Here is a 26,592-nt window from a genome sequence, read left to right as displayed (position 1 = left end):
TCCACAGCAGTGAATTCCACCATTCTGTCTTCCAGTTGAGTTATCCGTTCTTCTGTCTCAGTTATTCTGCTACTTATTCCTTCTAGTGTAGTTTTCATTTCAGTTAATATATTGTTCATCTCTGTTTGTTTGTTCTTTAATTCTTCTAGGTCTTTGTTAAATATTTCTTGCATCTTCTCGATCTTTGCCTCCATTCTTCTTCTGAGGTCCTGGATCATCTTCACTATCATTATTCTGAATTGTTTTTCTGGAAGTTTGCCTAGCTCCACTTCATTTAGTTGTTTTTCTGGTGTTTTATCTTGTTCCTTCATCTGGTACATAGCCCTCTGCCTTTTCATCTTGTCTATCTTTCTGTGAATGTGGTTTTTCGTTCCAGAGCTGTGCATTATTTTTTAAAATGTTTAAACAAAATGGGTATAATGCTTTAAAAGTTTATTCAAAAAGATGTTTCTATAGATAATCTAAGTTTCATCACTGGATCAATCTATTCATTTGTATCTAAATTTGAAATCCATCTCTTGCTCTTGTAAAGGTGCTGTTTACTATGTATGTCTGTGAATGTCCCTCATCCTCAAATCATCAATTTTATCTTTATTTTAATTTTATATCATTGGATTTTTGTCTTTGCCTCTAAGCCACCCCCAATCACTTTTTATTTCTCTGGGGAAGAGGGATTTTAATTAATAAAGTAAGTTAATAGAGAGCAAAGTATCTTACTGTGTGAATTTGAAATTCTTTTTTGTTTTATTTTGTTTCGTTCCTAGTAGGGATTGCAAAGTGGAGATTTGCCATCAGTGAGCAATAAATATACTTTGTTTTGACCTAGTGAAATATATACACTGTTAGAGAAATAGAGTAGTCTAAACACAGTCATTGCCAATAGAGTGATGAAGAGTTTTACTGACAATATGAAGTGAACAGAAAATCTAGAAAACATAAAGAGCTAATTTATGCCATTTATACTACAGAAAAAAGTTTATTAGACACCAATTTATCTCTGGGGGCATAGCAGGAATCAGTAAGACAGCTGCTAAGCCTGTAAAGTAAGAATATGGTCCTAAGAAGGTTAAAACTGCACTACAATTTCAGTTCTTAATTTGTTTTTCAGAATCAGGGTTTATATTTCACTTAGCTATGGACAAGATCAAGTCCAAAAACCAAATTATATTCAAGAGAATGACATAGACTTAGGCTGCATATAGTTGTCAACAGAAAGGAGATGGTCAAATGGTTCATGGGACAAAAAGCAAACTTGTTTCGTGTAGAAGTCACAATTTGAGCCTAAATTGAATTCTCTAGAATTCGGGCATGTCTGGACCACTCCAGATGAGACAGAACTACCAGGAAGGAAGAGCCTGCAAGGGAAGAACATATCTTGTGTGAAGATATTATCAAGGTACATAGTGTGATTCAAGGACAATAGGCTGGTAGAAGAGGGGGAAGAATCTCGCAATAGCACAGCCCCAGCTTCTGAGTCCCAGAAAGATGGGGCTGCTGTAAAAAAGAGAGAAACAATGAGTGGCTAAAATGGTGAGAGGGAATGAGGTCACCTGTGGCTTTTGCTATGAAGTGAGAGCATCTTTTGTGCAATCCTAGTTTTCTCTATCTTTTTAAATTGAAATATAGTTGAATTACAATATTATATTAGTACGACCCAGCAACTCAAATCCTTTGTATTTATTTGAAGAAAACAAAAACACTAATTTGAAAATATATATGTCCCTCATGTTTATTGCAGCATTTTTACAGTAGTCAAGATATGTGAGCAACCTAATTGTCCACTCACAAATAAATGGATAAAGAATATGTGGTACATATATACAATGGAATATTAGTCCTAAAAAAGAATGAAATCTTGCCATTTGCAACAACATTGATAGACCTGGAGGGTATTATGCTAAGTGAAATAAGCCAGTTAACTTGATAATGGGTATCAGCAGTCATGGGACTCCATCAGCAAGCACTAGCAATATTATCAATGCCTTTGACAGGTGGCAGCAGCAGCTTCAGCAGAATCTTTTGGTTTCAGCCAGAATAGTCAATGTTATCTTACCAAATCACAGCAATAAAGAAACTGTCACACTTTTAAACTATTATAGATAGCTTGGCTATATAACACAAACTCTTTCTGCATCTAATTTGGTGAATCTATACAGTTATTCCTCTTTTTCAAAAATGTCTTGGCTAAGGTCATGGAAGCAACCTAAATGCCCATCAACAGATGACTGGATAAAGAAGATGTGGTGCATATATACAATGGAATATTAGCCATAAAAAGGAACGAAATTGGGTCATTTGTAGAGATGTGGATGGACCTAGAGACTGTCATACAGTGTGAAGTCAGAAAAAGAAAAACAAATATTGTATATTAACGCATATGTTAATGCGTTAATCTAGAAATCTAGGAATCTAGAAAAATGGTACAGATGAACCGGTTTGCAAGGCAGAAATAGAGACACAGATGTAGAGAACAAACATATGAATTGGGAGATTGGGATTGACATATATACACTAATATGTATAAAACAGATAACTAGTAAGAACCTGCTGTGTAAAAATAAAATAAAATTCAAAATGAAAAGAAAAAAATGTATTGGCTAATTTTACTCATTTACACTTTCAGAAGAATTTCGGACTGTGCTTGTGAAATTTCTCCCAGAATTTCTTTTGGCATTTGATTAGAATTGTATAAATTTATAGATTATTTTATGGAGAATTTATTTAAATTATTGTCTTGTCATCAGGAACATGTTTTTTTCTCTCACTTGAATCTTCAGTAAAGTTTTTTCTTCATGTATACCTTAAATATTTCTTAATCATTTATCTAGGTGTATTTTATAGATTTACAGTTATTGAGTGTAGAATATATGATTTGCAAATATTTTCTCCCAGTACATTGATTTTTTTTTCCTTTCCTTAATTGTGTCTTTTGAAGAGCAAAAAGTTTTAGTATTGATCAAGTCCAATTTATCTTTATTTTCTTTTGACTGTGCTTTGGGGACTATATCTAAGGAAATTTTGCCCAAACCAAAAGTGACAAAGATTTTTTCCTATGTTTTCTTCTAAAGGATTTATAGTTTTAGCTTTTAGATTTAGATCTATTATCTATTTTGAGTGATTTTTGTGTAGGTGTGAGGTAGAAATATGAATTCATCTTTTTGCATATAGATATCCATTATTCCATTCTTTTATTTTTAACACATAATCTCATACCATTATTGCAGCAGAATGTGACCTGCACAATTTCTGTCTCTGGGAACTTAGAGATTTTCTGTTTCTGAAGTGGATATATGATCAATTTTAAATGCTTTTTTAGTTTTACAAAAGTGCTATGTTTCCATTTTTTTAAATGATGCAATATAGATGAGTTTTTTAAAATACCACCATAAGAACAGCTATCATCAATTATGATTCCAGCCATTTCCCTAGGTTGCAGATCATTCTCTCTAAAAAATAAAATCTGAGGCATAACTTACATTTTTTCTGGTATCCAGTATAACCAATGAAGAATCTGATCATGATCTGATTCTCTAGCTTTTGTCACCTGTTTTCTCTTTCTGGAAGCCTTTAAGATTTTTCTTCATCTTGGCTAGACTGAAATTTCATAAAAATAGTTTTAGGTGTATTTTTTATTCAAATATGTTAAGCACTTACTCATGTTTCAGTCTAAAAATTCCAGCCATTTATCTTTGAGAAGATCTTGCGTTATTTATTGGAAAATTTTCTTCCTTGTGTTTTCTTCATTCTTTCCTTCTGAGATTACTATTAGTTAGACATTGTATTGTGACATTTTAAGAAATCCCAAAATCTCATGGCTTTGATCTGAGACACATGAAAACATACTGAAGAATCAACTCAGGACAGAACCAAAGAGTTTCTCCTTGTGGATGGATTGTTGTGTGTGTATTAGTGATCTGGCACATCAGAATGTTCACTGACAAGACAGTTTAAATAATGCTCTAGAAGGATGGTTTGAGGAGAGATTAATGCCTTAGGTATTCATATAATTAAAAGGTACCTTTGTGGTTCATTCTAACTGCTTTGTTAAATGTCTACCCAATAGTAATAGTAAAAAGAAATGTGGAAGTTTTTTTAATGTGTGCATATTAACATAATCACTGAGCTAATACTCTCTATTTTGCCTTCAAGGGTCACTAGACTACCTACTGAAATGTTTGTGGTTCTCCGTGGGTTAGACTTACTAAGTCAGTGTTATCACTTCCAACAACCAGATAACACTGACTAATGAGGATAAAAATAAAGACTTTTTCTGCCCATTAGAGATCTATTCATTTAAAGGGGAACCTTTCGATACTGAATAGAGAAGCAGTTTGTTAATATGACCTATCCAGAATTATTAGTGTCCCTAGATAACATTAATATTGTCAAAGTGGATAATAAAAGGCATAAGAGATGGCAAATTAAAGTCCTAGATGGACTGGGTAAAGCTGACTTGAAATTGTTCCAAAATAAGGGCCTGTTCTATAGGCCTTTCTAAAATGTGGGGATTAGGAAACAATGTCTGTATCACCAGCTGGCTAAACCTTATTATTAGGAATAAAAATTTTGGGCTTCAATGGATATCATAGAAGAGTTGTGAAGAATGTTTATGTTATTACAATAATCCATTATGACCTAACTCAGAGGTCTAATCCAGGTCTAAACTAGGGATATATTAGAGAAATGAGTTTTAAGTAGGCTTGGAAAAGGAAGAGAGTAACTAGGAATCCTCATCCTCTTGGACCACTGAAGTTGATGTGAACATGATGATTTTCATCACTTATTCTGCTCAGGGTTTTTAAAATTATATTTACATACTAATAATGCCATGTATTACTAGTTCTGAGGGTTTATACAATTATATTAAAAAGATGAGAGGGAAAGAAACCAGTAAGTTTTATCAGCAGAATTCTATCAGATATTGAAATGGGTATTTATGAATATAAGGCTCCAAAGTAGGCAGTCACCAACAAGTTTTTGAATGAAGTCACATTGAGACTTGGACTTAAAACAACACTCTAGATTCCACAAGGTTGCCATAGGGGAGGGAGGGTGGAGAAGGGAAGCACTGGGAGCCTGGGATTAGCAGATGTAAACTATTGTATATAGGATGGATAAACAACAAGATACTACTATATAGCACAGGGAACTATATTCAATACCCTGTGATAAACCATAAATGGAAAAGAATATTAAAAAAAAGAATGTCTATATGTGTACAACTGAGTCACTTTTTTGTACAGCAGATTGGCACAACACTGTAAATCAACTTTACTTCAATTTAAAAATAAAATAAAAAAACAACAATACACTACTAGGTTGATATTACTAGGCAGTGATATTGGACATATTACCTGGTTATGATGTCCATGTATACCTAAGCTTTAAAAAAGTTCCTCTCTTTGCTGTTCCCAATGAAAAAAAAGTGGAAAACTTCCCCATTAAGGAAGTGAGAGATATTTGGGTCTCTGTGTTTGTAGAGGTTCTCTGCTTTTACTGTCATGCTATAAATTTTGAGTTATCTCAAGAGAGTATACTCTAGTGGCCATCAATAATAATGCAGCTCAACAGAAGCGCTCGCTTCTCTGTTTGGGGTAGAGAAATCAAAGAAAGCACAAGGGGCAGAAATCCAGCAGAGAAAACTGATAAGGAGAAAGGTATAGGTCTCTAGGCATAGAATATCAAGTTTCAATGAGTATTAATATGTCACACCAGAATCAGTAAAATGACAAGTATTGTACCCAGCACACATGGTTCTAAAATGGAAACAAATGGTTTTGCCTCAATTATACAATCTCACTTTTTTTTGACAGTCTCACTTGTTGACTTTGGTCATGTAAAAAGGAAAAGTAAGCTTTGGCTAGTAGTCTTTCTCTTTGTTCATTTGTGTCTGCAGATAACTGAGGACCTCACATCCGAATGTGAGACCTGAGCTGATTGGTCAGCATGATGACCTGCCAGACTGAGCATCTACAGAAATCCTCTACTGAGCTACTCCCATCTAGGTCCCTAGTGGCTTTCATGTCTCAAATCCAAATAATAATTTTCTTTTTCTTGTGTGACCTTTAAGCAGCATTTGATATTGCTACCAGTCACTACTTATCTCTCTTTTTCCACTGCCAGTATTCTAATCCTACTCTGTTACAATCTCTCACCTCGGTAACATTCTCTTGGCAACAATTTTATCATATTCAATCAAATCTCTACAAAGCAGCCCTGTGATCTTGTCCCTCCTTCTATTAAATGCCTCCCATGGTCCTTAGAGATGAGTAGTAATCTTTATTACTCACAAAAGGACCAGCTGTGATTCAACCTTTCTGGCCCCATGATTTTCCACTGTCCTTACTCTCTTTGCACCATCCATGTGGTTTCCTTTCATGTCCTCTGATATAATGGTTCTCAATCCTGGCTTCATATTAGGATTATGTGTGGAGATTTTTTTAAAAAATACTGTTGCTAGGGCCACACCTTCAGATATTTTGATTCACTTGTGTGGGGTGAAGTCTAGGCATTTGTATTTTTGGAAGGGATCCAAATGATTTTAAGGCTCAGTGAGGGTTGAGAACGGTGTCTGTAATGCAACAAACCCTTTCTCAAGTCAAGTCCTTAACCCGTAGTGTTTCTCTGAAAAACTCTTCCTCTGCTCTCCTCACCCCCATAATCTCTAAGTTTGAGCTTGAAACTTCTTCAGAAAACAAATTTTCCTTGATACCCTCTGCTAGTTTAGCTTCCCTTAATCATCCCTATAAATCCTCTTTTGTTGAATACTTACTGATTTCCTGTGTTTCAAGTTTGCTTTCCCATGAGATTACTGGCAGAAATTATCTGTCTTGCCCCTGTTCTAACCCCACTGCTTAACACAGCACCTAGTACACAGTAGACACTAAACAACTATCTGATGATCAACTGAAAATGTTTGTATCCTGGGGATTCAATCTTGCAGAGATATTATATTTAGTTCTTCATCTTTCCATAACAAGATTCTTGGTTGAGGGGAGATTTGTAAGGATGGCAAAGGATTTTTGATGAGGGAAGTGTGTATTTGGGGTACCCTCATGAGCCAAGATATGTTGATGCTAAGAACCTAAAATGTCTGGAGATTTGGTGAAGTAGGCCTTCCAGTAGTGTGCAGAGATGAGGGCCCCACATCTCCCTGGAAAAGAACTTTCTAAGAAAAGACAGTGGAGGCACAAAACTAGTTTAAAGAGAATGATTAATTAGAAAAAAAAAAGGAGTAGGGCAATTCTACATAATATAACAGCACAGTAACTTTCTTTCAGGGATTTGTCCCATCAATCTTCCCCAGAGTTTAAGTCAAGCAAGGAATGAATATAAGAACAAGTAAAATCTGTTAAGAACTACAATACTGAGAGTGCACAGTGTAGTTACACTGGTTCTGGTTCTTTTTGCAGTAGTAGAAAATAATTTAACTGGATCTGGGAGTAGGCAGTGAATTTATTCTGGGTGTAGCCTTCACCTATCTCGGTATCTGGCCTTGGCAGTGTTGGTAGGGACACAAGAGCATCAGCAACAGCAATCACTACCTTCAGTAAGGCACCAGCACAAGACAGAAAGCCTAAGAGGTAAGGGCATTGGATATTCATGCCCTCAATTCAGATGCCCCATCTCTCTGAACTTTTGACATTTTGCTATTATCAGAGAAAGGAGACATTCTAGTGAGCTAAGATTAAGGGAAAAGTTCAGACTCACATAGTATTCTAGAAGATCAAGTCCATGGCTCCCTTTGAACATTCCCAGGATAGTTTGGGAATTACCAGAGGGAATTCAAATTCCCTCAGAATAATGATTATTATGATAATACCATTTTCTCCCTGGCTAAGGTGGCATAAGAAAACACACATTATCCATATGTGATTTGAAACATCTGAGATTTAAGAAACTAGTCAAGTTGGCACAACTCCAATTCTTCTGGCCAAGAATGACAAGCGATATTGAACACAAAATGTCAATGATATAAGATATATATAAAAAGCACATGGATAGTTTAGAGAACAAAGCCAAAATAATAAATATGGAAGCTTAAGGCCCACCAGACTGGCCCTAGAATCCAGTGTTATGAAATATATTACAAAGTACAGATTTCCAGGATTGTGAGCATTTTTTTTAATTAATTAATTTATTTATTTTTGGCTGCTTTGGGTCTTCATGGCTGTGCACGGGCTTTCTCTAGTTGTGGTGAGTGGGGGCTACTCTTCGTTGCGGTGCGCAGGCTTCTCATTGCAGTGGCTTCTCGTTGTGGAGCACAGGCTCCAGGCGCACGGGCTTCAGTAGTTGTGGCACGCGGGCTCAGTAGCTGTGGCTCGTGGGCTCTAGAGTGCAGGCTCAGTAGTTGTGACGCACGGCTTAGTTGCTCTGAGGCATGTGGGATCTTCCTGGATGAGGGCTCAAACCTGTGTCCCCTGCATTGGTAGGCAGATACTTAACCACTGCGCCACCAGGGAAGTCCCAGGATTGTGACGGTTTTATCAGTTACTGTGGGTTTCCAGTGAAGACCCAGAGTGATTAAGGAGTCATTGAAAATGATATAAAAGAGAACTTATCCATATAATAGAAGTTAAAGCCAGAATGATAATCACATCTCCCCAGAGGAGGCACTGAAGAATTTCCGGGAACACTGGTGAGCATGTTATATATTTGAAACAATAACAAAAAGCCTAATTGGGAAAAGCAGGTGAAATTCCTGGCTAAATCCTATAACTCCCTATACCGACACCACTGGAGAATCAATCTGTACATGTTAGACAACCCTTACTGCTTATCAATGTGTGCACTGGCTTTTGGAATTAGATAAACATTAGCAGTATATATGGCACAGGTGAAAGCATGCTTATAACAAGGAAGGGATATTGCTGTAAATCAGTGAATCAACAAAAGATGTGACGCTAAAGTAATATGGGCAGAACAATAAACTGGTGATGGATTTGTGGTAACAAATTTGGAAAAGAGAGATCCTAGCTAACAGAGGGGAAGCAGAGGTCCATGTTATTAGAGATCAACGTAATGACGATTATTACTGTACAAGCAAGCTACAGGCTTAAAAATGGCTTCTCAATTCTGGCTGTACATCAAAATTTTCTGGAAGGCTTTTTTTTTTAATGTTGACGCCTGGTCTTGAATACAGACCTATTAAATCCATATCTCTGGAGGTGTGGCCCAGGAATCAAAATCAATATTTTTTAACCCCTTAATGTACTGCCAATGTTGAGAATCAGTGCTTTAAATTTAAAGTGTTACAAATTAATTTCTAAGGACTCAAGCCCAGTTAGAACATATTGTATAAGAAAAGTTCCCATTGAAACAATACTGTCAAAGGATCATTGCTTATATCAACAAAATGTTCAGTTAGTCACTGCCCAGAGAAACACAACTAGTAGATTTCTGGCCAAATTAAATGGAAGTGGTGACAAGGACAAAAATGTCTTTCCAAAATAGACCAATCACCATTATTCTTCCATGTTACAGTGAGAGTTGTCTACCATATAGAAGATTCCATGCTCTCTAAGTAATAATAATGTGCAGTATGTTAATAAATAACATAGCAAAGAATTATTCTCTCAAGATTAAGTAAAATCATGTTTGGCATTGTTAGGAATCAATGCTAGGTATGAATATAAATATTTTAGAGAAAGGAGAATAAGTCCTCTGAACCACTCAGCCTGAGCACAGCCCAGAGAAGAGGTGTTAGACAATGATCAGTGTGGTGACTCCCAGGAAGGTCATGGCAGGATGCTTATCCCTAGTGGGGAGATGCCATTTTTTAATTCAGATCCCCAATCAGGAAGTTTGTCTGACTCTCTCATCTGTTTGGGCTGGTTTACCATGGTACCAGAGAATGGGTGGCTTAAACAACAGAAATTTATTTCTCACAGTTCTGGATGCTGGGAAGTCCAAGATCAAAGAATGGTAGATTCAGTATCTGGTGAGGTTCTTCTTCCTGGGTTTCAGACAGCCATCCTTTCCCTGCATCCTCACATGGTGGAGACAGAAATCGCAAGCAAGCTCTCTTATGTCTCTTCTTATAAAGGCTCTAATCCCATCATAGGGGTTATCTCTCATGACCTCCTCTAAACCTAATCACCTCCCAAAGGCCCCACTTCCTAATATCATCACACTGGGGGTTAGGGTTTCAACATCGAAATTTCTCAAAATTCAAACACGCAGTCCACAACACGATCTTAATAGACAGGCATATAGCTCTATCCATCAAGATTGCTCTTACACTCCACAGAGGCAAAACATAGATCCCACAGGGCACTCAATGCTGGAGTCAGCAAAGCAGCACTTAGCAAACAGAGAAGGGCTTTTTTTTAATGTGCGAAGTATTCAGGGGCAGTCATTTGCCATGCACTAGAGGAATAAATTCCCTTTGAAATACCATTATTATACAGCAGTACCTAAAAGAGAACTTTGAGCTATTTCAGAAATAGAGGCTGATAATTTCTATAAACAGCACTAATGGGTCTGATACAAGAAAGTGATATTGCAACAGAGGCTTGCATGAACAAGAGTGGGATGTGCAGAAGAAAAGAGGTGCTATTCTATTAGGTCTTCTCCAGTTCTCCAACTTCTTGAATAAAGAAGTGGAGATTCTTGGGCTTCCCTGGTGGCGCAGTGGTTGAGAGTCCGTCTGCCGATGCAGGGGACATGGGTTCGTGCCCCGGTCTGGGAAGATCCCACATGCCGCGGAGCGGCTGGGTCCGTGGGCCATGGCCACTGAGCCTGCGTGTCCGGAGCCTGTGCTCCGCAATGGGAGAGGGCACAACAGTGAGAGGCCCGCGTACCGCAAAAAAAAAAAAGAAAAAGAAGTGGAGATTCTTAATGGAATCCCATTTATTATCATTTATAAATTTAAATAGTTATATTAGACAGCTATACATTGACCTGTACATGGTTCCCATTCTATAGTAGTGTGAGTTTGGACATTTTTCAGTAAGGCCTGATTTAAATCACCTTGCTGATATGTTTATACATAGACTCCACACTGAGCAGATTGCACTTAATGGTTAGAGTGTTGTATAGGAGGGCACCCGGTAAAGAGCATTCCTAATAAATTTTTGTCTGGAAATGCTAATTATATAAGCACAGTGGTTGGCTGTAAAAGGCCAGCATTTAATATCATGCATAGGTTTAAATTACAGTTTGTCTGGTCTCATCACTTCTATAAACCCTTGGGCTTATATTTCAAGTCCAATTTGGTCCCTTTGGTTTCTGTAAAAGACAGAATTACACATGATGTTATGAGCCCCACAGGTCTGTCATCATTGATTCTTTTCTCTCTCCTGGTACTTACAGGTGCAAACAGCTGCCAGCCTATGGGATGCATACTCAGGCCTCTTAAGTAATCAAGCCATGATCCTGGCCATGAACTCCAGGTATAATAAGCTTTAATGCTTTCATATCACTGATTGAATACCTTTTTAAAAATGTAATAAATACATATCAAAAATATGAGAAATAAAAAGCTACTCCAAATTCCACCACTCTAATTCAGCAACTATTAGCTCTTTCTTTCTCATGTTCTTTTAAATCTTTCTGTATTGCAGGAATAGGCAGATTATTTAACTACTGCAGAATCATAAGCAGGTTGCACATTCAATTTTCTATACTACTTTTCATTTTTGCTTTGTCTTAATTTTTAATTTCTCCGTAAAATCATATTTTCATTTTAATGGCAATGGAATATTCCAAAATTTTGACATTTTCTAAATTATATTATATTTTACCAACATTATGATAATCATCCTGGTACGTAAAAGATTGTATCTGCTCTGAACTACTTCCTTGAAATACCATTCTGAAAGTGAGGTTCCTGATTTAGGTGATAGGCAACCATGAAAATGCCCTGCTGTGGGGGAATCCTCATTGGTCAACAACTCCAGCCCTGCCTGTATAGATTCACCAGCACGGTCTGTGAGGTGTCACTTCCTGTAGGCTGATCTCACCAATGACCCAGAATGGTAGGACAAATAACTCCAATGGGTGACTTCAGCTTGAGGGATCGCCATCAGCCAAGCTGAACCCTCCTTGGAACTTGCTGCAGTCCAAGACTCTTCCTACCCTATTCCTCCTTCCTTCCTTCTCTTGGAAATCTCTTGTACTTCTAATCCTGTTTTGGCATCTGCTTCCCCTGAACCCAAAGTAATGCAGATGAGATGAACCTTCTAAGAGCTTTTGATTGTGTCAACTTGTTTTCCAGAAGAACTGCACTTATTAATAAGTGTTTTGTCAAAGCCTAGTCACCTAGAAGATACTCATACATGTATACATAGATCCATATAAACAAAATTTGGCATACTGTATTATATTATTTTACAGGGTTCATGGAAAGGCAGACCCTGGATTAGAATCCCCTTCTCCATATTTTAATTTAATTTTTTGGTCTACTTAAATGTCCTAAAAATCCCCCACCTAATAGTTTTTCCTTTATTCTTTAAAATTTGTTATAGATTTTGGTTTTCATATTTCGACCAAGTATAATTTGGTACATAAAGATTTACATGTGTTATACCTTCATATATACTTGTATAATTTAATAATATAAAATTTTATTTGTTACTATTAAACTCATATAATAGCTTACTTATTTTTTGACTAATTTAGTCTTTATTAATTATTATTTAGTTTCTGCTTACTCTTTTGCTTGTCTTTTTTTTGTTGCTGTTATTGGAGTATAGTCGATTTACAATGTTGTGTTAGTTTCAGGTGTACAGTAAAGTGAATCAGTTACACATATATCTACTCTTTTTTAGATTCTTTTCCCATATAGGCCACTAGAGATTATTGAGTAGATTTCCCTGTGCTATACAGTAGGTCCTTATTAGTTATCTATTTTATATGTAGTAGTGTGTATCTGTCAATCCCAATCTTCCAATTTATCCCTTCCCCCCTACCCCCCGGTAACCATAAGTTTGTTCTCTACATCTGTAACTCTATTTCTGTTTTGTAGATAAGTTCATTTGTACACTTTTTTTAGATTCCACATGTAAACAATATCACATGATATTTGTCTCTCTTTGTCTGACTTACTTCACTCAGTATGACAATCTCTAGGTCCATTGATGTCACTGCAAATGGCATTATTTCATTCTTTTTTATGGCTGAGTAATATTCCATTGTATATACATACCACACCTTCTTTATCCATTCATCTGTCAATGGACATTCAGGTTGCTTCCGTGTCCTGGCTATTTTAAATAGTGCTGCAATGAACATTGGGGTGCATATATCCTTTTGAACCATGTTTTTTCTCCAGATATATGCCCAGGAGTGGGATTGCTGGATCATATGGTAGCTCTATTTTTAGTTTTTTAAGGCACGTCCACACTGTTCTCCATAGTTGCTGTATCAATTTACATTCCTACCAACAGTGTAGGAGGGTTCCCTTTTCCCCACACCCTCTCCAGCACATATTGTTTCTAGATTTTTTGATGATGGCCATTCTGATTGGTGTGAGGTGATACTTCATTGGAGTTTTGATTTGCATTTCTCTAATAATTAGTGATGTTGAGCAGTTTTTCATGTGCTTTTTAGCTATCTGTATGTCTTCTTTGGAGAGATGTCTATTTAGATCTTCTGCCTATTTTTTTGATTGGGTTGTTTTTCTGATATTGAGCTGCATGAGATGTTTGCATATTTTGGAGATTAATCCCATGTCAGTTGCTTCATTTGCAAATATTTTCTCCCTTTATGAGGGTTGTCTTTTCATTTTGTTTATGGTTTCCTTTGCTGTGGAAAAGCTAAGTTTAATTAGGTCCCATTTGTTTATTTTTGTTTTTATTTTCATTACTCCAGGAAGTATATTGAAAAAGATCTTGCTATGATTTATGTCAAAGAGTTTTCTATGTTTTCCTCTAAGAGTTTTATAGTATCCAGCCTTTTAGGCTTATAGTATCCATTTAGGCCTTTAATCCATTTTGAGTTTATTTTTGTGTGTGGTGTTAGGGAGTGTTCTAATTTCATTCTTTTACATGGAGCTGTCCAGTTTTCCCAGGACGACTTATTGAAGAGACTGTCTTTTCTCCATTGTATATTCTTGCCCCCTTTGTCATAGATTAGGTGACCATGGGTGCATGGTTTTATCTCTGGACTTTCTATCCTGTTCCATTGATCTATAGTTCTGTTTTGTGCCAGTATCATACTGCTTTGATGACTGTAGCTTTGTAGTGTAGTCTGAAGTCATGGAGCCTGATTCCTCCAGCTCCGTTCTTCTTTCTCAGGATTGCTTTGGCTTTTGTGGTCTTTATGTTTCCATACAAATTGTAAAATGTTTTGTTCTAATTCTGTGAAAAATGTCATTGGTAATTTGATAAGGATTGCATTGAATCTGTAGATTGCTTTGGGTAGTGTAGTAATTTTCACAATATTGATTCTTCCAATCTGAGAACATGTTATATCTCTCCATCTGTTTGTGTCATCTTTGATTTCTTTCATTAGTATCTTATAGTTTTCTGAGTACAGGTCTTTTACCTCCTTAGGTAGGTTTATTCCTAGGTATTTTATTCTTTTTGATGTGATAGTAAATTGGATTATTTCTTTGATTTCTCTTTCTGATCTTTCATTGTTAGTGCATAGGAATGCAAGAGATTTCTGTGCATTAATTTTGTATCCTGCAACTTTACCAGATTCCTTGATGAGCTCTAGTAGTTTTCTGGTAACATCTTTAGGATTCTCTATGTATAGTATCATGTCATCTGCAAACAGTGACAGTTTTACTTCTTGTTTTCCAATTTGGATTCCTTTTATTTCTTTTTCTTCTCTGATTGCCATGGCTAGGACTTCCAAAACTATGTTGAATAATAGTGGTGACAGTGGACATCCTTGTCTTGTTCCTGATCTTAGAAGAAATGCTTTCAGTGTTTCACCATTGAGAATGATGTTTGCTGTGTGTTTGTCATGTATGGCCTTTATTATGTTGAGGTAGGTTCCCTCTGTGCTCACTTACTGGAGAGTTTTTATCATAAGTGGGTGTTGAATTTTGTCAAAAACATTTTCTGCATCTATTGAGATATTATATCATTTTTATTCTTCAATTTATTGATGTCATGTCTCACACTGATTGATTTGCAGATATTGAAGAATCCTTGCATCCCTGGGATAAATCCCACTTACTTGATCATGGTGTGTGATCCTTTTAATGTGTTGTTGGATTCGGTATGCTAGTATTTTGTTGAGGATTTTTGCATCTATCTATGTTCATCAGTGACATTGGCCTGTCATTTTCTTTTTTGTGATATCTTTATCTGGTTTTGGTGTCAGGGTGATGATGGTGTCATAGAATGAGCTTGGGAGTGTTCATTCCTCTGTAATTTTTTGGAGGAGTTTCAGAAGGATAGGTGTTAACTCTTCTCTAAATATTTGATAGAATTTGCCTGTGAAGCCATCTGGTCCTGGATTTGTGCTTGGTCTATTCATATTTTCTATTTCTTCCTGGTTCAGTCTTGGAAGGTTGTACCTTTCTAAGAATTTGTCCATTTCTTCTAGGTTGTCCGTTTTATTGGCATATAGTTGCTTGTAGTAGTCTCCTATGATTTCTTATCTTTTAAATCTTTTTTTAAACTTGCCATTATACTATTATTTCTCCTTTTCCTTTTTTTTTCATAATGCATTTATTTTGCTTATGGCCTTCATGTCTTTGGTTGTATTTTTAGTCCTTTTAAAATCTTAAATTATATGTTTAGTTTATTATTTTCCCTCATTTTAAATAAAAAAAAAAGTCTTGACAGTATTTAAGTACTTTGAATTTTCTAATTTTTAAAATAGACTTCTCATTGTGATTTGAGAACGAAATATATATCCTTTTATATTTTGAAACTTTCTGTGGCTAAGTATATGGTAAATATTTGTCAGCATTCCATGATTATCTGAAAAGATAATCCTTGTTATCTTAATTAATACAATTTATACCTCCTTATTAATTATATTAAAGGTCTCTCCTTTTGCAGAATTATTTTTATCTACTATATACTAATAACTGAATGCTTAATCATCTCCTATATCTGTCTATTTCTCCTTATATCTTTAATAATATAATAATTTTTCATAAAATTATTATATATATTAATAATTCTGTTTAATAATTTTTCAATTTTGTTTCTACGTGGTTTGAGAGCTTTTGTATTAATAACTATGTCTTTTATTATTTTATAATAATTGCATATATCTCTCTTAATACTCTTTCATTTGTATTAGACTTGTATCATATTGATATAGCCCTCCTGATTTATTTTTGATCATGTTTAATATAATTTTCCCATGCTTTTATTAGGAGGCATCGACTTTCCTTTATTCAATTGTGATTCTTGAAATTATACTTGTAAAAATTTTGCTTACTGATCTTATATAATACTTATTGCTTCATAATAGGAAGAAATAAAACATTTTCAAGAAATATTTTAGTACATTTGGCTTACCTCTACTTCTCACTTCACTCTAATATCTGAAAAAACATTTCACTCAAAAATTTAACAAAAGCATACAGTAATTTGTGAGGGATGCTTATTCTTTCTTCTCAAGTTTCTTTCTATACCACCTGGTTATATATCTTGGAATATAAGAAAGGTTTTACACTGCCATTCTTATTTCCAAGATGTCATTTTTTGTAAAACACATTAGTAATTTAATACTTGTTCTTTTGAAAACCAATTACATGTAGCCCAAAAAACAATGTATACTTGCTGATAATTGCCGATGTTGACCTATATATTTATATTGGACTTTCTTTAGTATCACCAATATCTGACTCTCAGTGTTCTTCACACTTAAAATGTGAAGATTCTTTAGTCCATCAGCAGTTATGAATGGCATCAGAGTATCACACTACTTTCCTAATCCTTGTTCATGACATGGACCATTTTAGCATTTTTAGGACTGGCAATATGATTTCAAAGTACATTAAAAGACACTATTTTCTATTTTATCAAAATATTAATTTTGCATTTTTCTAAACAAAATCATGTATCTCTAGAAACCTACAACTGAAAATACTACTGGAAGCTTTTGATAGGTAGCTGTTCAGAGTCTGAAAATCCATTGGAGCCCATGAATAAGTCAAATCAATCTTCTCAAGATTTGAAAATTATCTAATATAATCCAATAAATGCCCTTTCAAACAATGGATATCAGATATTTAGGTCTTCTTCTCCAGTAGAGGAAAAAGATTCTGAGTGCAGCACAAGATTTCCTACCTTAACAACTATATTACCATCTTTTTTAAAAAAATTATTTTTAACACAAAAAAATCAGGAGGCACTGTTATCCAGAGGTCACACTTATTGAAGGAACAATAACTGTGTCACAACTTATCTTTTTAGCTGCTGATGGGAAGGTTTCTTTTGCCATAAATTGGAAGATGTATCCCAATATCAGAAACATTAAATGTAAGAAACATAATATCATGGACTAGAGAAAATGTGGCAGTAATATATTTCAACTACCTAAATCTCAGCATGGCTTTATGGGCTTGGCTGGGTAGGTAACCACCCTTTACATTATTATGTCTATGCAGAAATATATTATGAACTCTAAATAACAGATTATAAATGATTTTTACCAAAAAATATGATTCCTTTATAGTTAAAGCACCATTGTTATTTTTACACTAATATTTAAAACCCATGTTATATAAAGCCAAAAGTTGGGCCTCATTTTCTAGTACACTGTCTCTTAAACTAAGAAAAAACCACTAAAGTTAGGTTGTATCTGTTCTTTCCTCAATTTAATAATTATACCTTTTTCTTGTCAGCTTCGTGGACCCCTTATTGCAATATGAAACTCAGCTGAAGATAGTAGAGTTGTCCTTTAAAATGGCATTTGCTATACCAAGTCTTGACAAAGTGAAAGAAATTGGGAAGAATGAGGATGACCAAGAGGACCTGGAGGTAAGACTTGCTTCCTTTAGTCATAATGAGACATCGTCATGCACCACAGCAATCCCACAGAAAGTCTGTCCAAAAGTTGTAATCTTTGTTTTCTCCTTCGTTCTCTTTAGATATAATAGATAAACAGCATATTCTAGCACTAATCTCTATCCCTGGACTCCTTGTGAATTCTATAACCCATGGGATTTAAAGGATTGTATAGGATCTATAGGAACAAATGGGTGAAGAGATTTTGGTTAATTTGTTTGACAAAAACAGCAAGTTTACTGGCAAGTGTTGCAAAGAAGGAAACAGGAGCTAAGAAAAGTGGAGGTAGGAAGAATCCTGTAGTAAGATCAGCAACATCTGTGGTTTTTATTTCTCAGCATAGCTACACAGTTCACTTGCCCCGCAAGGTATTAAAGCAATTCATGGCATACAGTATTGAATGAGGTCTCATCTCCAGAGCTACCTCTCTCCTTTCTTACCTTCAGTTTATGGGGAGAACTCAGGACCCCAGGATGCAAAACTATAGGCGTTGGTAAAATTTTATCTAAGGCTGGCTGGCTGGTTGTGCAAATTTCTTGTTTTTCAGAATTTATACCGAACTATTTTAAACATATTTGAGGACACTCTTCTGATCTTAGTGTCTAAAGACCTCTACAAACTGCAAATCTTAAAGGTAAAGGGAAAATAAGTAGTCTCATTTTCTTGTCATAAATCTAAAGGGTATACTATATTTTACTTATTATTTACCATTTGCCATACTTACATCTCATTCAAGTATTTGGCAGCTGAAAATTTTTCTTTACCTTTCAGAATGTGTCATTATCTCCCAAATAAAATTACTTTCTTTTATTTGAATTACAGAGACACAATTTTAAGAAGCCAATTTTGGGAGAATGGCAACAGACACTTAAGAAGCCAAGGGTTATGTAGCAATGTAAAAGAAAACACAATATGGGGTAGCAGAACATACGATGATTGGCCTAAACCACCTTCAGGTCCACCTAACAATGAGCCATATTTTGATAATATCTATATGCATGTTCTTCCCTAACAACCCTGGGCTAGGGAATCCCATGAGCATCCTATCTTCATGGACACCATAGTATCAAAGGAAGTTCTAATAACCAGCCATAACCCTACTTTTCACATCCAAGATTTCACTGTGTTTTTAATGTGCCAGGCAGAGACAGAGACTGATCTGGACATTTTATGACCTTTAATTTTGCATTTTTAACATGATGGCATCAGGAGGAAGCTGTCTGAAAATACTGAGAAACTAGATTTACTTACTGTACCATGAGAATCATGGGATTTGCAAATCGTAAAATACATTCAAGGAAAGAAGCAGAACTGGTATATATGAAGATTAGGAGAAATGGGGGGGATAATAAAATATACTGAGGTAACTTGTGCCTAATTTTAGCCAAATATTTTCCATGCATTTAAAACATTTTAACCTCACAATCCTGTAAATTGGTTATTACCCCATTATTACAACCCTCTCCCCATGTGTGCTCTTTCTACCACCCTAGGCTGCTTATTGAGGATTTACTCTATGTCAGGCACTAAGCTGAATACTTAATATATGGGTTTTTTAATTTAATCCTTAAAATAACCCTATGAGAAAGTTAAAATTATTTCTCTCATTTGCAGATAAGGAAATGGAAGCAGAGAGAGGAGAAATAATATGTGTGCATCTAATGAGTAGAGGACCTACTCTAACTAGGGAGCCTGTTACTTAACCACCTTGTTCTTATACCTACCACATCTAGAAACTCCCCAGATCCTCAAAAAGAGTTGACCCTCACTCCTGGAAAAGGAATAGGCTGAGCCCCCTGAGATTTAGAGACTCTTCTGCCCTAGGAAACAAACTTCAGAACAGTTTTACACAATGGGAGCAAGAGAAGGGGATGAGATTTGGCCAACCATTGGCATAAATACTAAGGACTCCAACAATCTGTCTTAAGAAGTCTACTAATGGTGGTTAACATGCAAGCCATATGCAGTCTTCTTCCTTCCCCAAGGTTGTAAATATGTCCCTGCATCTGAGGATTTAGAACAAACAGGTAGAAGCTACAGCAAGACAGACCATATTTAGCAATGAATCAAAATTAGCAAGAACTTTCTCATCGAGCTGGCTCCAGGAATATACTCTAAACCATGAGTCAGAAAGTATCTGGATGGTAAATTTACAGAGGCAATTCTGGGATAAAATGACATTTCAGGATCAAATAACATTTGATTCTTTTTTAAAACTGCAAATCAGATCTTATGACTTTAAAAAAAGACAGAATATGTATTTTGAAAGAAAAAGAGAAGGAGAAGCAGCTGGTGATAATCAGCCTCATAGCCTCACGTTAAACTTTTCATGATGCCTGGCAAAGTGACTGTTATAGTGGATATTAGTAAATACTTGTTGGATAGAATTAAATAAAATAAAACCCAGGTGTAGCTATATGGCAGATGAAGTATTATACTAGACAGTCATATACCAGCTTATTGTCATATTTTTAAAATAAATATAGGATAGGTGTGAAACCATTGGGAGGACATGGGGAACCTTGACTTGGTGAAGGTGGTGATCAGAAGAAAGGGACCTGTGGAAATGGAAACACCATGGCTCTAGGATAGTTCTTGTGTTTTCACCAGGAAATGGCTGTGTGGATGAGTGAAGATAATTTGTACATGCAGGAGAGAGCCATGGTGATCATCAGCAGAGTGCTAAGCTTTGCATCCAGGAAAGTCAAGGGATGTGTAAGTCACAGAGTAATCATGCCACGTGCTTCTGAAGACTGCATTTCTGCAGTGCTGCTTTCCAAGTCTTGGGTCTAGAGAGTGTTAGATGCCTGCTTTGTATTATCATACTAGTAGGTTGGGATACTGGGAAAGGAATTAATATCCTACATGACTTTATGTCAGTTAGAGCAGAGTTTCTCAATTGATTAAGATGCCTCATGCTATCCACAAACAGTATGAGTGTGTCAAAACCAGGCTTTTGCTGACTCTCTAGATTCTCCTCTTTGGACCACAATCAATGTTATTTGTAAACTTATAAATTCTTCCATCCTTACTTTCCTTCTTATTTCTCTTTTTCCTAGAATATTTTTAAACCACCATTTATTTTAAATGTATAACAAGTAATTCTTGAGTACTTTCATTGTAAAACATGCTAAAGACATAGCAGAAGTCCTTCTTTACTATCCTCTCCATCCCAATCTCATCTCTAGTCACGTCTGTGTGATGTGTGTCCTGCCAAACAGCTACGTACACATACAAAATACATGCACACTGATATACATAGCTTTGTTACTTAGTTTTTCTTTACTAAAGTTACATCATATTTACATATGGTTCTGCAATTTGATTTTTTCACTGAACAGTATGCCCAACAGATACTTTAATAGATTTGCTTCATTATTTTCACTACAGCTTATATCTTATAGTGTTGATGTATTATGATCTACTTAACTATTCTTCAGTTGATGAACATTGAGGTATATTGTGGGTTTTTCTACTTCAAACAATACAAAAATGGTCATCCTTTTGCATGTATGTGAGTATGTACTTAGAAATGCTAAGAAAAATAATAGGCCAAAAAGTATGAATAGGTTAAAACTTAGTAATGCACAATTGTCCTTCATTCTGCATTCCTGTGATTATTAGACTGCCCATTTCCTCAACCTTCACAAACACCTGGATATTATCAGACGTTTTAACTGTTGCCTTTCAGATGGAGAACAAATAGGTATCTCATAATTGCCAATATTTACTGAGGTTTTCTATATTTTGAATAACATTATTGCCTGCCTTCTAAGAAGCCTCAGACTATCTCTGAACATTTTTCTCTCTTATGGATACTGTGTTTTCAGTCTCTGTTCCATAACTCACCCTTTACCGTGATTTTTAAACATACTCTACTAATTGTATATCTGATTGCTTAAATCAGTTCAGGAGTTCAGTATGAAGGGGGTCAGAAACATGCATTTGTGACACTATCTTCATGTATCCATTTCTAATACTTGTACAGTCTCTAGACATATTGAGACGAAAAGCCTAAATCAGCCTTATAACATAGCTGAATTTTTATTATTTTATTTAAAATAAACTTTGGGAGATAAACCCATGCACTTATGGTCACCAAATCTATGACAAAGGAAGGCAGAATATACAATGGAGCAAAGATACCCTCTTCAATAAGTGGTTCTGGGAAAACTGGACAGCCACATGTAAAAGAATGAAATGAGAACACTCCCTAACACCACACACAAAAATAAACTCAAAATTGATTAAAGACCTAAATGTAAGGCCAGACACTATAAAACTCTTAGAGGAAAACACAGGCAGAACACTCTATGACATAAATCGCAGCAAGATCTTTTTTGGCCCACCTCCTAAAGTAATGAGACTAAAACCCAAAATAAACAAATGGGACCTAATTAAACCTAAAAGCTTTTGCACAGCAAAGGAAACCATAAACAAGATTAGAAGACAACCCACAGAATGGGAGAAAATATTTGCCAACGAAGCAACTGACAAAGGATTAATCTCCAAAATATACAAACAGCTCATGCAGCTCAATATCAAAAAAAACAAACAACTCAATCAAAAAATGGGCATAAGACCTAAATAGACATTTCTCCAAAGAAGACATACAGATGGCCAACAAACACATGAAAAAATGCTCAACATCACTAATCATTAGAAAAATGCAGATCAAAACTACAATGAGGTATCACCTCACACAGATTACAATGGCCATGATCAAAAAAATCTAGAAACAATAAATGCTGGAGAGGGTGTGGAGAAAAGAGAAACCTCAGGCACTGCTGGTGGGAATGTAAATTGATACAGCCACTATGGAGAACAGTATGGAGATTCCTTAAAAAACTAAAAATAGAACTACCGTATGATCCAGCAATCCCACTACCGGGCATTTACCCAGAGAAAACCGTAATTCAAAAAGTCACATGCACCCCAATGTTCACTGCAGCACTATTTACAATAGCCAGGACATGGAAGCAACCTAAATGTCCATCAACGGAGGAATGGATAAAGAAGATGTAGTATATATATATATACAATGGAATGTTACTCAGCCATAAAAATGATTGAATTTGTGTCATTTGTAGAGACATGGATGGACCTAGAGACTGTCATACAGAGTGAAGTGAGTCAGAAAGAGAAAAACAAATATCATATATTAACACGTATATGTGGAATCTGAAAAAAAAAGCAGAAACAGAGACACAGACGTAGAGAACAAATGTATGGATTCCAAAGGGGAAAGGGGGGTGGGATGAATTGGGAGACTGAGATTGACATATATACACTATTTATACTATGTATAAAATACATAACTAATGAGAACCTACTACATAGCACAGGGAACTCTACTCAGTGCTCTGTGGTGACCTAAATGAGAAGGAAATCCAAAAAAGAGGGGATAATTGCATACATATAGCTGATTCACTTTGCTGTACAGTATAAACTAACACAACATTGTAAAACAACTATACTCCAATAAAAATTTTAAAAAAGAAAGTGAGAAAAAGCCAAAAACTAAATAAATAAAATAAGCTTTGGAACATAATACAATTTACTTACATGGAAAATACAGTCCACGATGATCTTTGCATCATGCTAATTCCCCATCTCAGTGTCCAAAAGAGAGACTGAGTGGCTTGTTTTAAATATTCTGATTCTTTGGCCTGGGAAGTCAGTCTCCCTCTATTTCTGAGATGGTTTGGAATGTCCATTCAAATGGACACAACATTTTGCAAGTGAGGCTTGAGATTAAGTGTAGTTCAACACTCCAGTCTGTTTTCTGTGTAGTTCCTAACATGTTTTATATATTCAGCAAGCATTTGATGGAGACTATTCACACGCTTCTCTTTGCACTTCAATACACATATATATTTCCTATTTATATATCTAGTGTATATTTATATACTAGATATATACTATATGTGTGTATAAATATATATACATCTACTAGTGAGTTCCACTCAGGTAGCATGTATGACATTTGGGGGTTTCATCTTCTGCTATCACCTCTACTCTCTTTCAATTACAGTTGTAAAGTTCATTCTCCCCAGCACATAGCCCACCCTTCAACTGTGAAACAATAAATGTGTAAATTCATATGTACAGCAGAAGGCTCTCATAAATTGTTGAGGGTTCCTAAGCTATAACTGAGACCTTTGAGAAGCCAAGTGGTTAACATATTCCTCTGTTCTGCAATGCTTGCTGAATGCCACCAGGTGGAAGCACACCAGCATTTTCCAGAAGGTGGGAACTAAGATAGCCTCAACGGGCTTATCACAGTCATGGAAGCATAAACCTTTACTAAGTTAATTTTCTCTTTAAAATAAGATAATTATCTTATAAAGATAAGATAATTATCTTCTGAAGATAATTAAGTCAGTGAAATTAATGGAGATGGGGAACAAATACATAAAACAATCAAAAATATTATTAATAAATTAAAAGCTAAACTACCCACAGGCAAGGTCTGTGTATCTCTATATCTGACACATTGTAAATAATAAATGAAGATTTGTTCTGCCATTCTCTAACTAAACGTAGCTACCTATTCTGTTCTCAGGTTCTGGCCATTCACTGGATAAAAACTATTTTCTTCATAAATTACCCTAGCCTATGTCTCCCAGACTCTCAGAGGCCCTTGTCCTATTGAACAATACTTTCATTTGTATTCTACCAGAATTTAAAGTGGTATTCCTCTTATATGACCTGTGTGCCTATCAGAATGAAGAAACTGCTACACTCAAAGAATATTTGTCCTTTCAATTAAACTGTGAATTTCCAAACGGGTGAAGAAATGTGAGCTAAACATGTCATATTATCTCATTAACAGATTTTTCCTAGGTTTGTTCCTTTGGCACATCAACATTTAAAAGACAGGTGGGGGCTTCCCCGGTGGCGCAGTGGTTGAGAGTCCGCCTGCCGATGCAGGGGACACGGGTTCGTGCCCTGGTCCATGGAAGATCCCACATGCCGCGGAGCGGCTGGGCCCGTGAGCCATGGCCGCTGAGCCTGTGCGTCCGGAGCCTGTGCTCCACAACAGGAGAGACCACAATAGTGAGAGGCCCACGTACTACAAAAAAAAAAAAAAAAAAAAAAAAAAAAGACAGGTGGAAGGTTTCCAGTCAAAGCTAACAGATTGTCCACATGTCTATCTCCTCCCCCTCCACAAAATGACAGTAATAAAATTTGTTAAATGTTGCCATTGCAACAAAGAGAATTAGTAACAGGTTCTCAGTGGGCTAGTGATGTCAGCAAACTTCTGCATGACAGAACAGATAGAAGATGGTAACTGATAAAGTCTGGCAGGGGAAGCTGAAAGGCAGGGGCATGTGAACATTAGAATGGAGGACAGCTGAAAAGGGAGGGAGTATCCCTATGGAACCCTGAAGAGTCTGGAGCTATGGAAGCCCAAGTAACGATGAAGAGTGGGAGGCAAAGGAAAGCTGAAGACATACACATGCACCGAAAAGACTCATAGAAAGTTTATACAGAAGGATCTATAGTGCCTCCCATCCCCGTTTACACACACACTCTCTATTCCACAGGGACATGAGTCCATTGGTAGGTAAAATTTGAGGACATTTTTCTCAAAACAATTGTAAATTCCCTGAAACGATCATCTTGGTTCTGTTGTTTAGATACACTTCAGCATGATCCCAGCCTACCCACCCAACTACTCTAAAGCCAAGCCCACCAGTTGACAAGCCTTGGTCAAAATCCCACCAGTGGAATCACGTTCTTACATATGACTAGACAACCAAGAATTTGCCAGACATTTGAGAAAACCCTCCAAATACAAACACAAAAGAGATAGCCCCCAAACCCTCCAAATACAAGAGATAGCCCCAGGTAAATAAAGAGAACAAAAATGATTATCAAAAATAGATAATTCTGAGTACAGATGAGAATTTAGTCTCAAAAGGAGTAGAGAGGACATATTTATATGCCAAAAGGAAATATAACTAAAAATGAGTATGGCCTATGCACTGATTCATCACAGCAGGAATAGATAGGCAATGTCCCGAAGTGATTTTAGAACTGAAGTAGAAGTCCATTGTTTAGAGATGTATAGTTGATTTCCAAAAGCAGCAGCTAAAAAACTTAGAAGTGGTTGCTTCTGGAATTTAGCACCTAAAACTGTCATAATTAAGATAAGGAACTGGAGAAGCCAGATGTACACAGAAGAAGGAATCCAGTAAGAAAGGGCCAGAAAACTAAGCAGGCACTTAGACTTAGGAACAAATACAGAGAAGTTACTTTTCTCCAGGTCTTAACTCTTTCCTTCTTTCAGCACTTTAGATAGATTTTCTAAAAAAGCAGGACTATACTGTATTAATGTTCCCAAAGTCTTGTGTTTGAGGGGGTGTGACTTGGTTGGCACACTTCTGAAGGGACTGTGCAGGGCATCATCAGTGTGCCCCATGGTTCACACAGCTTTATTCCTCTCTTGGCCTGTCCTAGGTCAGGTCTCCCCTCCTCCTCAAACACGCTATGCAATCTAGACATGGCCACACCTACTCTGCTAGAGACACACATCTAGACAGACCATATCTGGCATCATTAGCAGCTTCCTTTACAAAGACACCTGCTAAAAGTTACACATCCACAAGTTCATGAGAAGGAATAATCAGAGAGAACGCGCAAGGCAAAAACTATAACACAA

At 36.1% G+C, this 26,592-nt stretch overlaps 1 protein-coding gene across 1 annotated transcript in view; it reads left to right on the top strand.

Annotated features, from left to right (window-relative positions):
• Positions 1 to 26,592, top strand: part of MROH9 (maestro heat like repeat family member 9) — a 97,628-nt gene that overhangs the window by 11,483 nt on the left and 59,553 nt on the right. Inside the window, exons 3-6 of the mRNA XM_060141844.1 lie at positions 11,314 to 11,393; positions 17,762 to 17,897; positions 18,472 to 18,558; positions 20,535 to 20,639. Coding sequence (XP_059997827.1) covers positions 11,314 to 11,393; positions 17,762 to 17,897; positions 18,472 to 18,558; positions 20,535 to 20,639 — 408 coding nt within the window. The remainder of the gene's footprint in view (positions 1 to 11,313; positions 11,394 to 17,761; positions 17,898 to 18,471; positions 18,559 to 20,534; positions 20,640 to 26,592) is intronic.

This window comes from Lagenorhynchus albirostris, chromosome 2, assembly GCF_949774975.1.
Source record: "Lagenorhynchus albirostris chromosome 2, mLagAlb1.1, whole genome shotgun sequence".
NCBI lineage: Eukaryota > Metazoa > Chordata > Mammalia > Artiodactyla > Delphinidae > Lagenorhynchus > Lagenorhynchus albirostris.
This window is presented reverse-complemented; position numbering and strand designations above follow the sequence as displayed.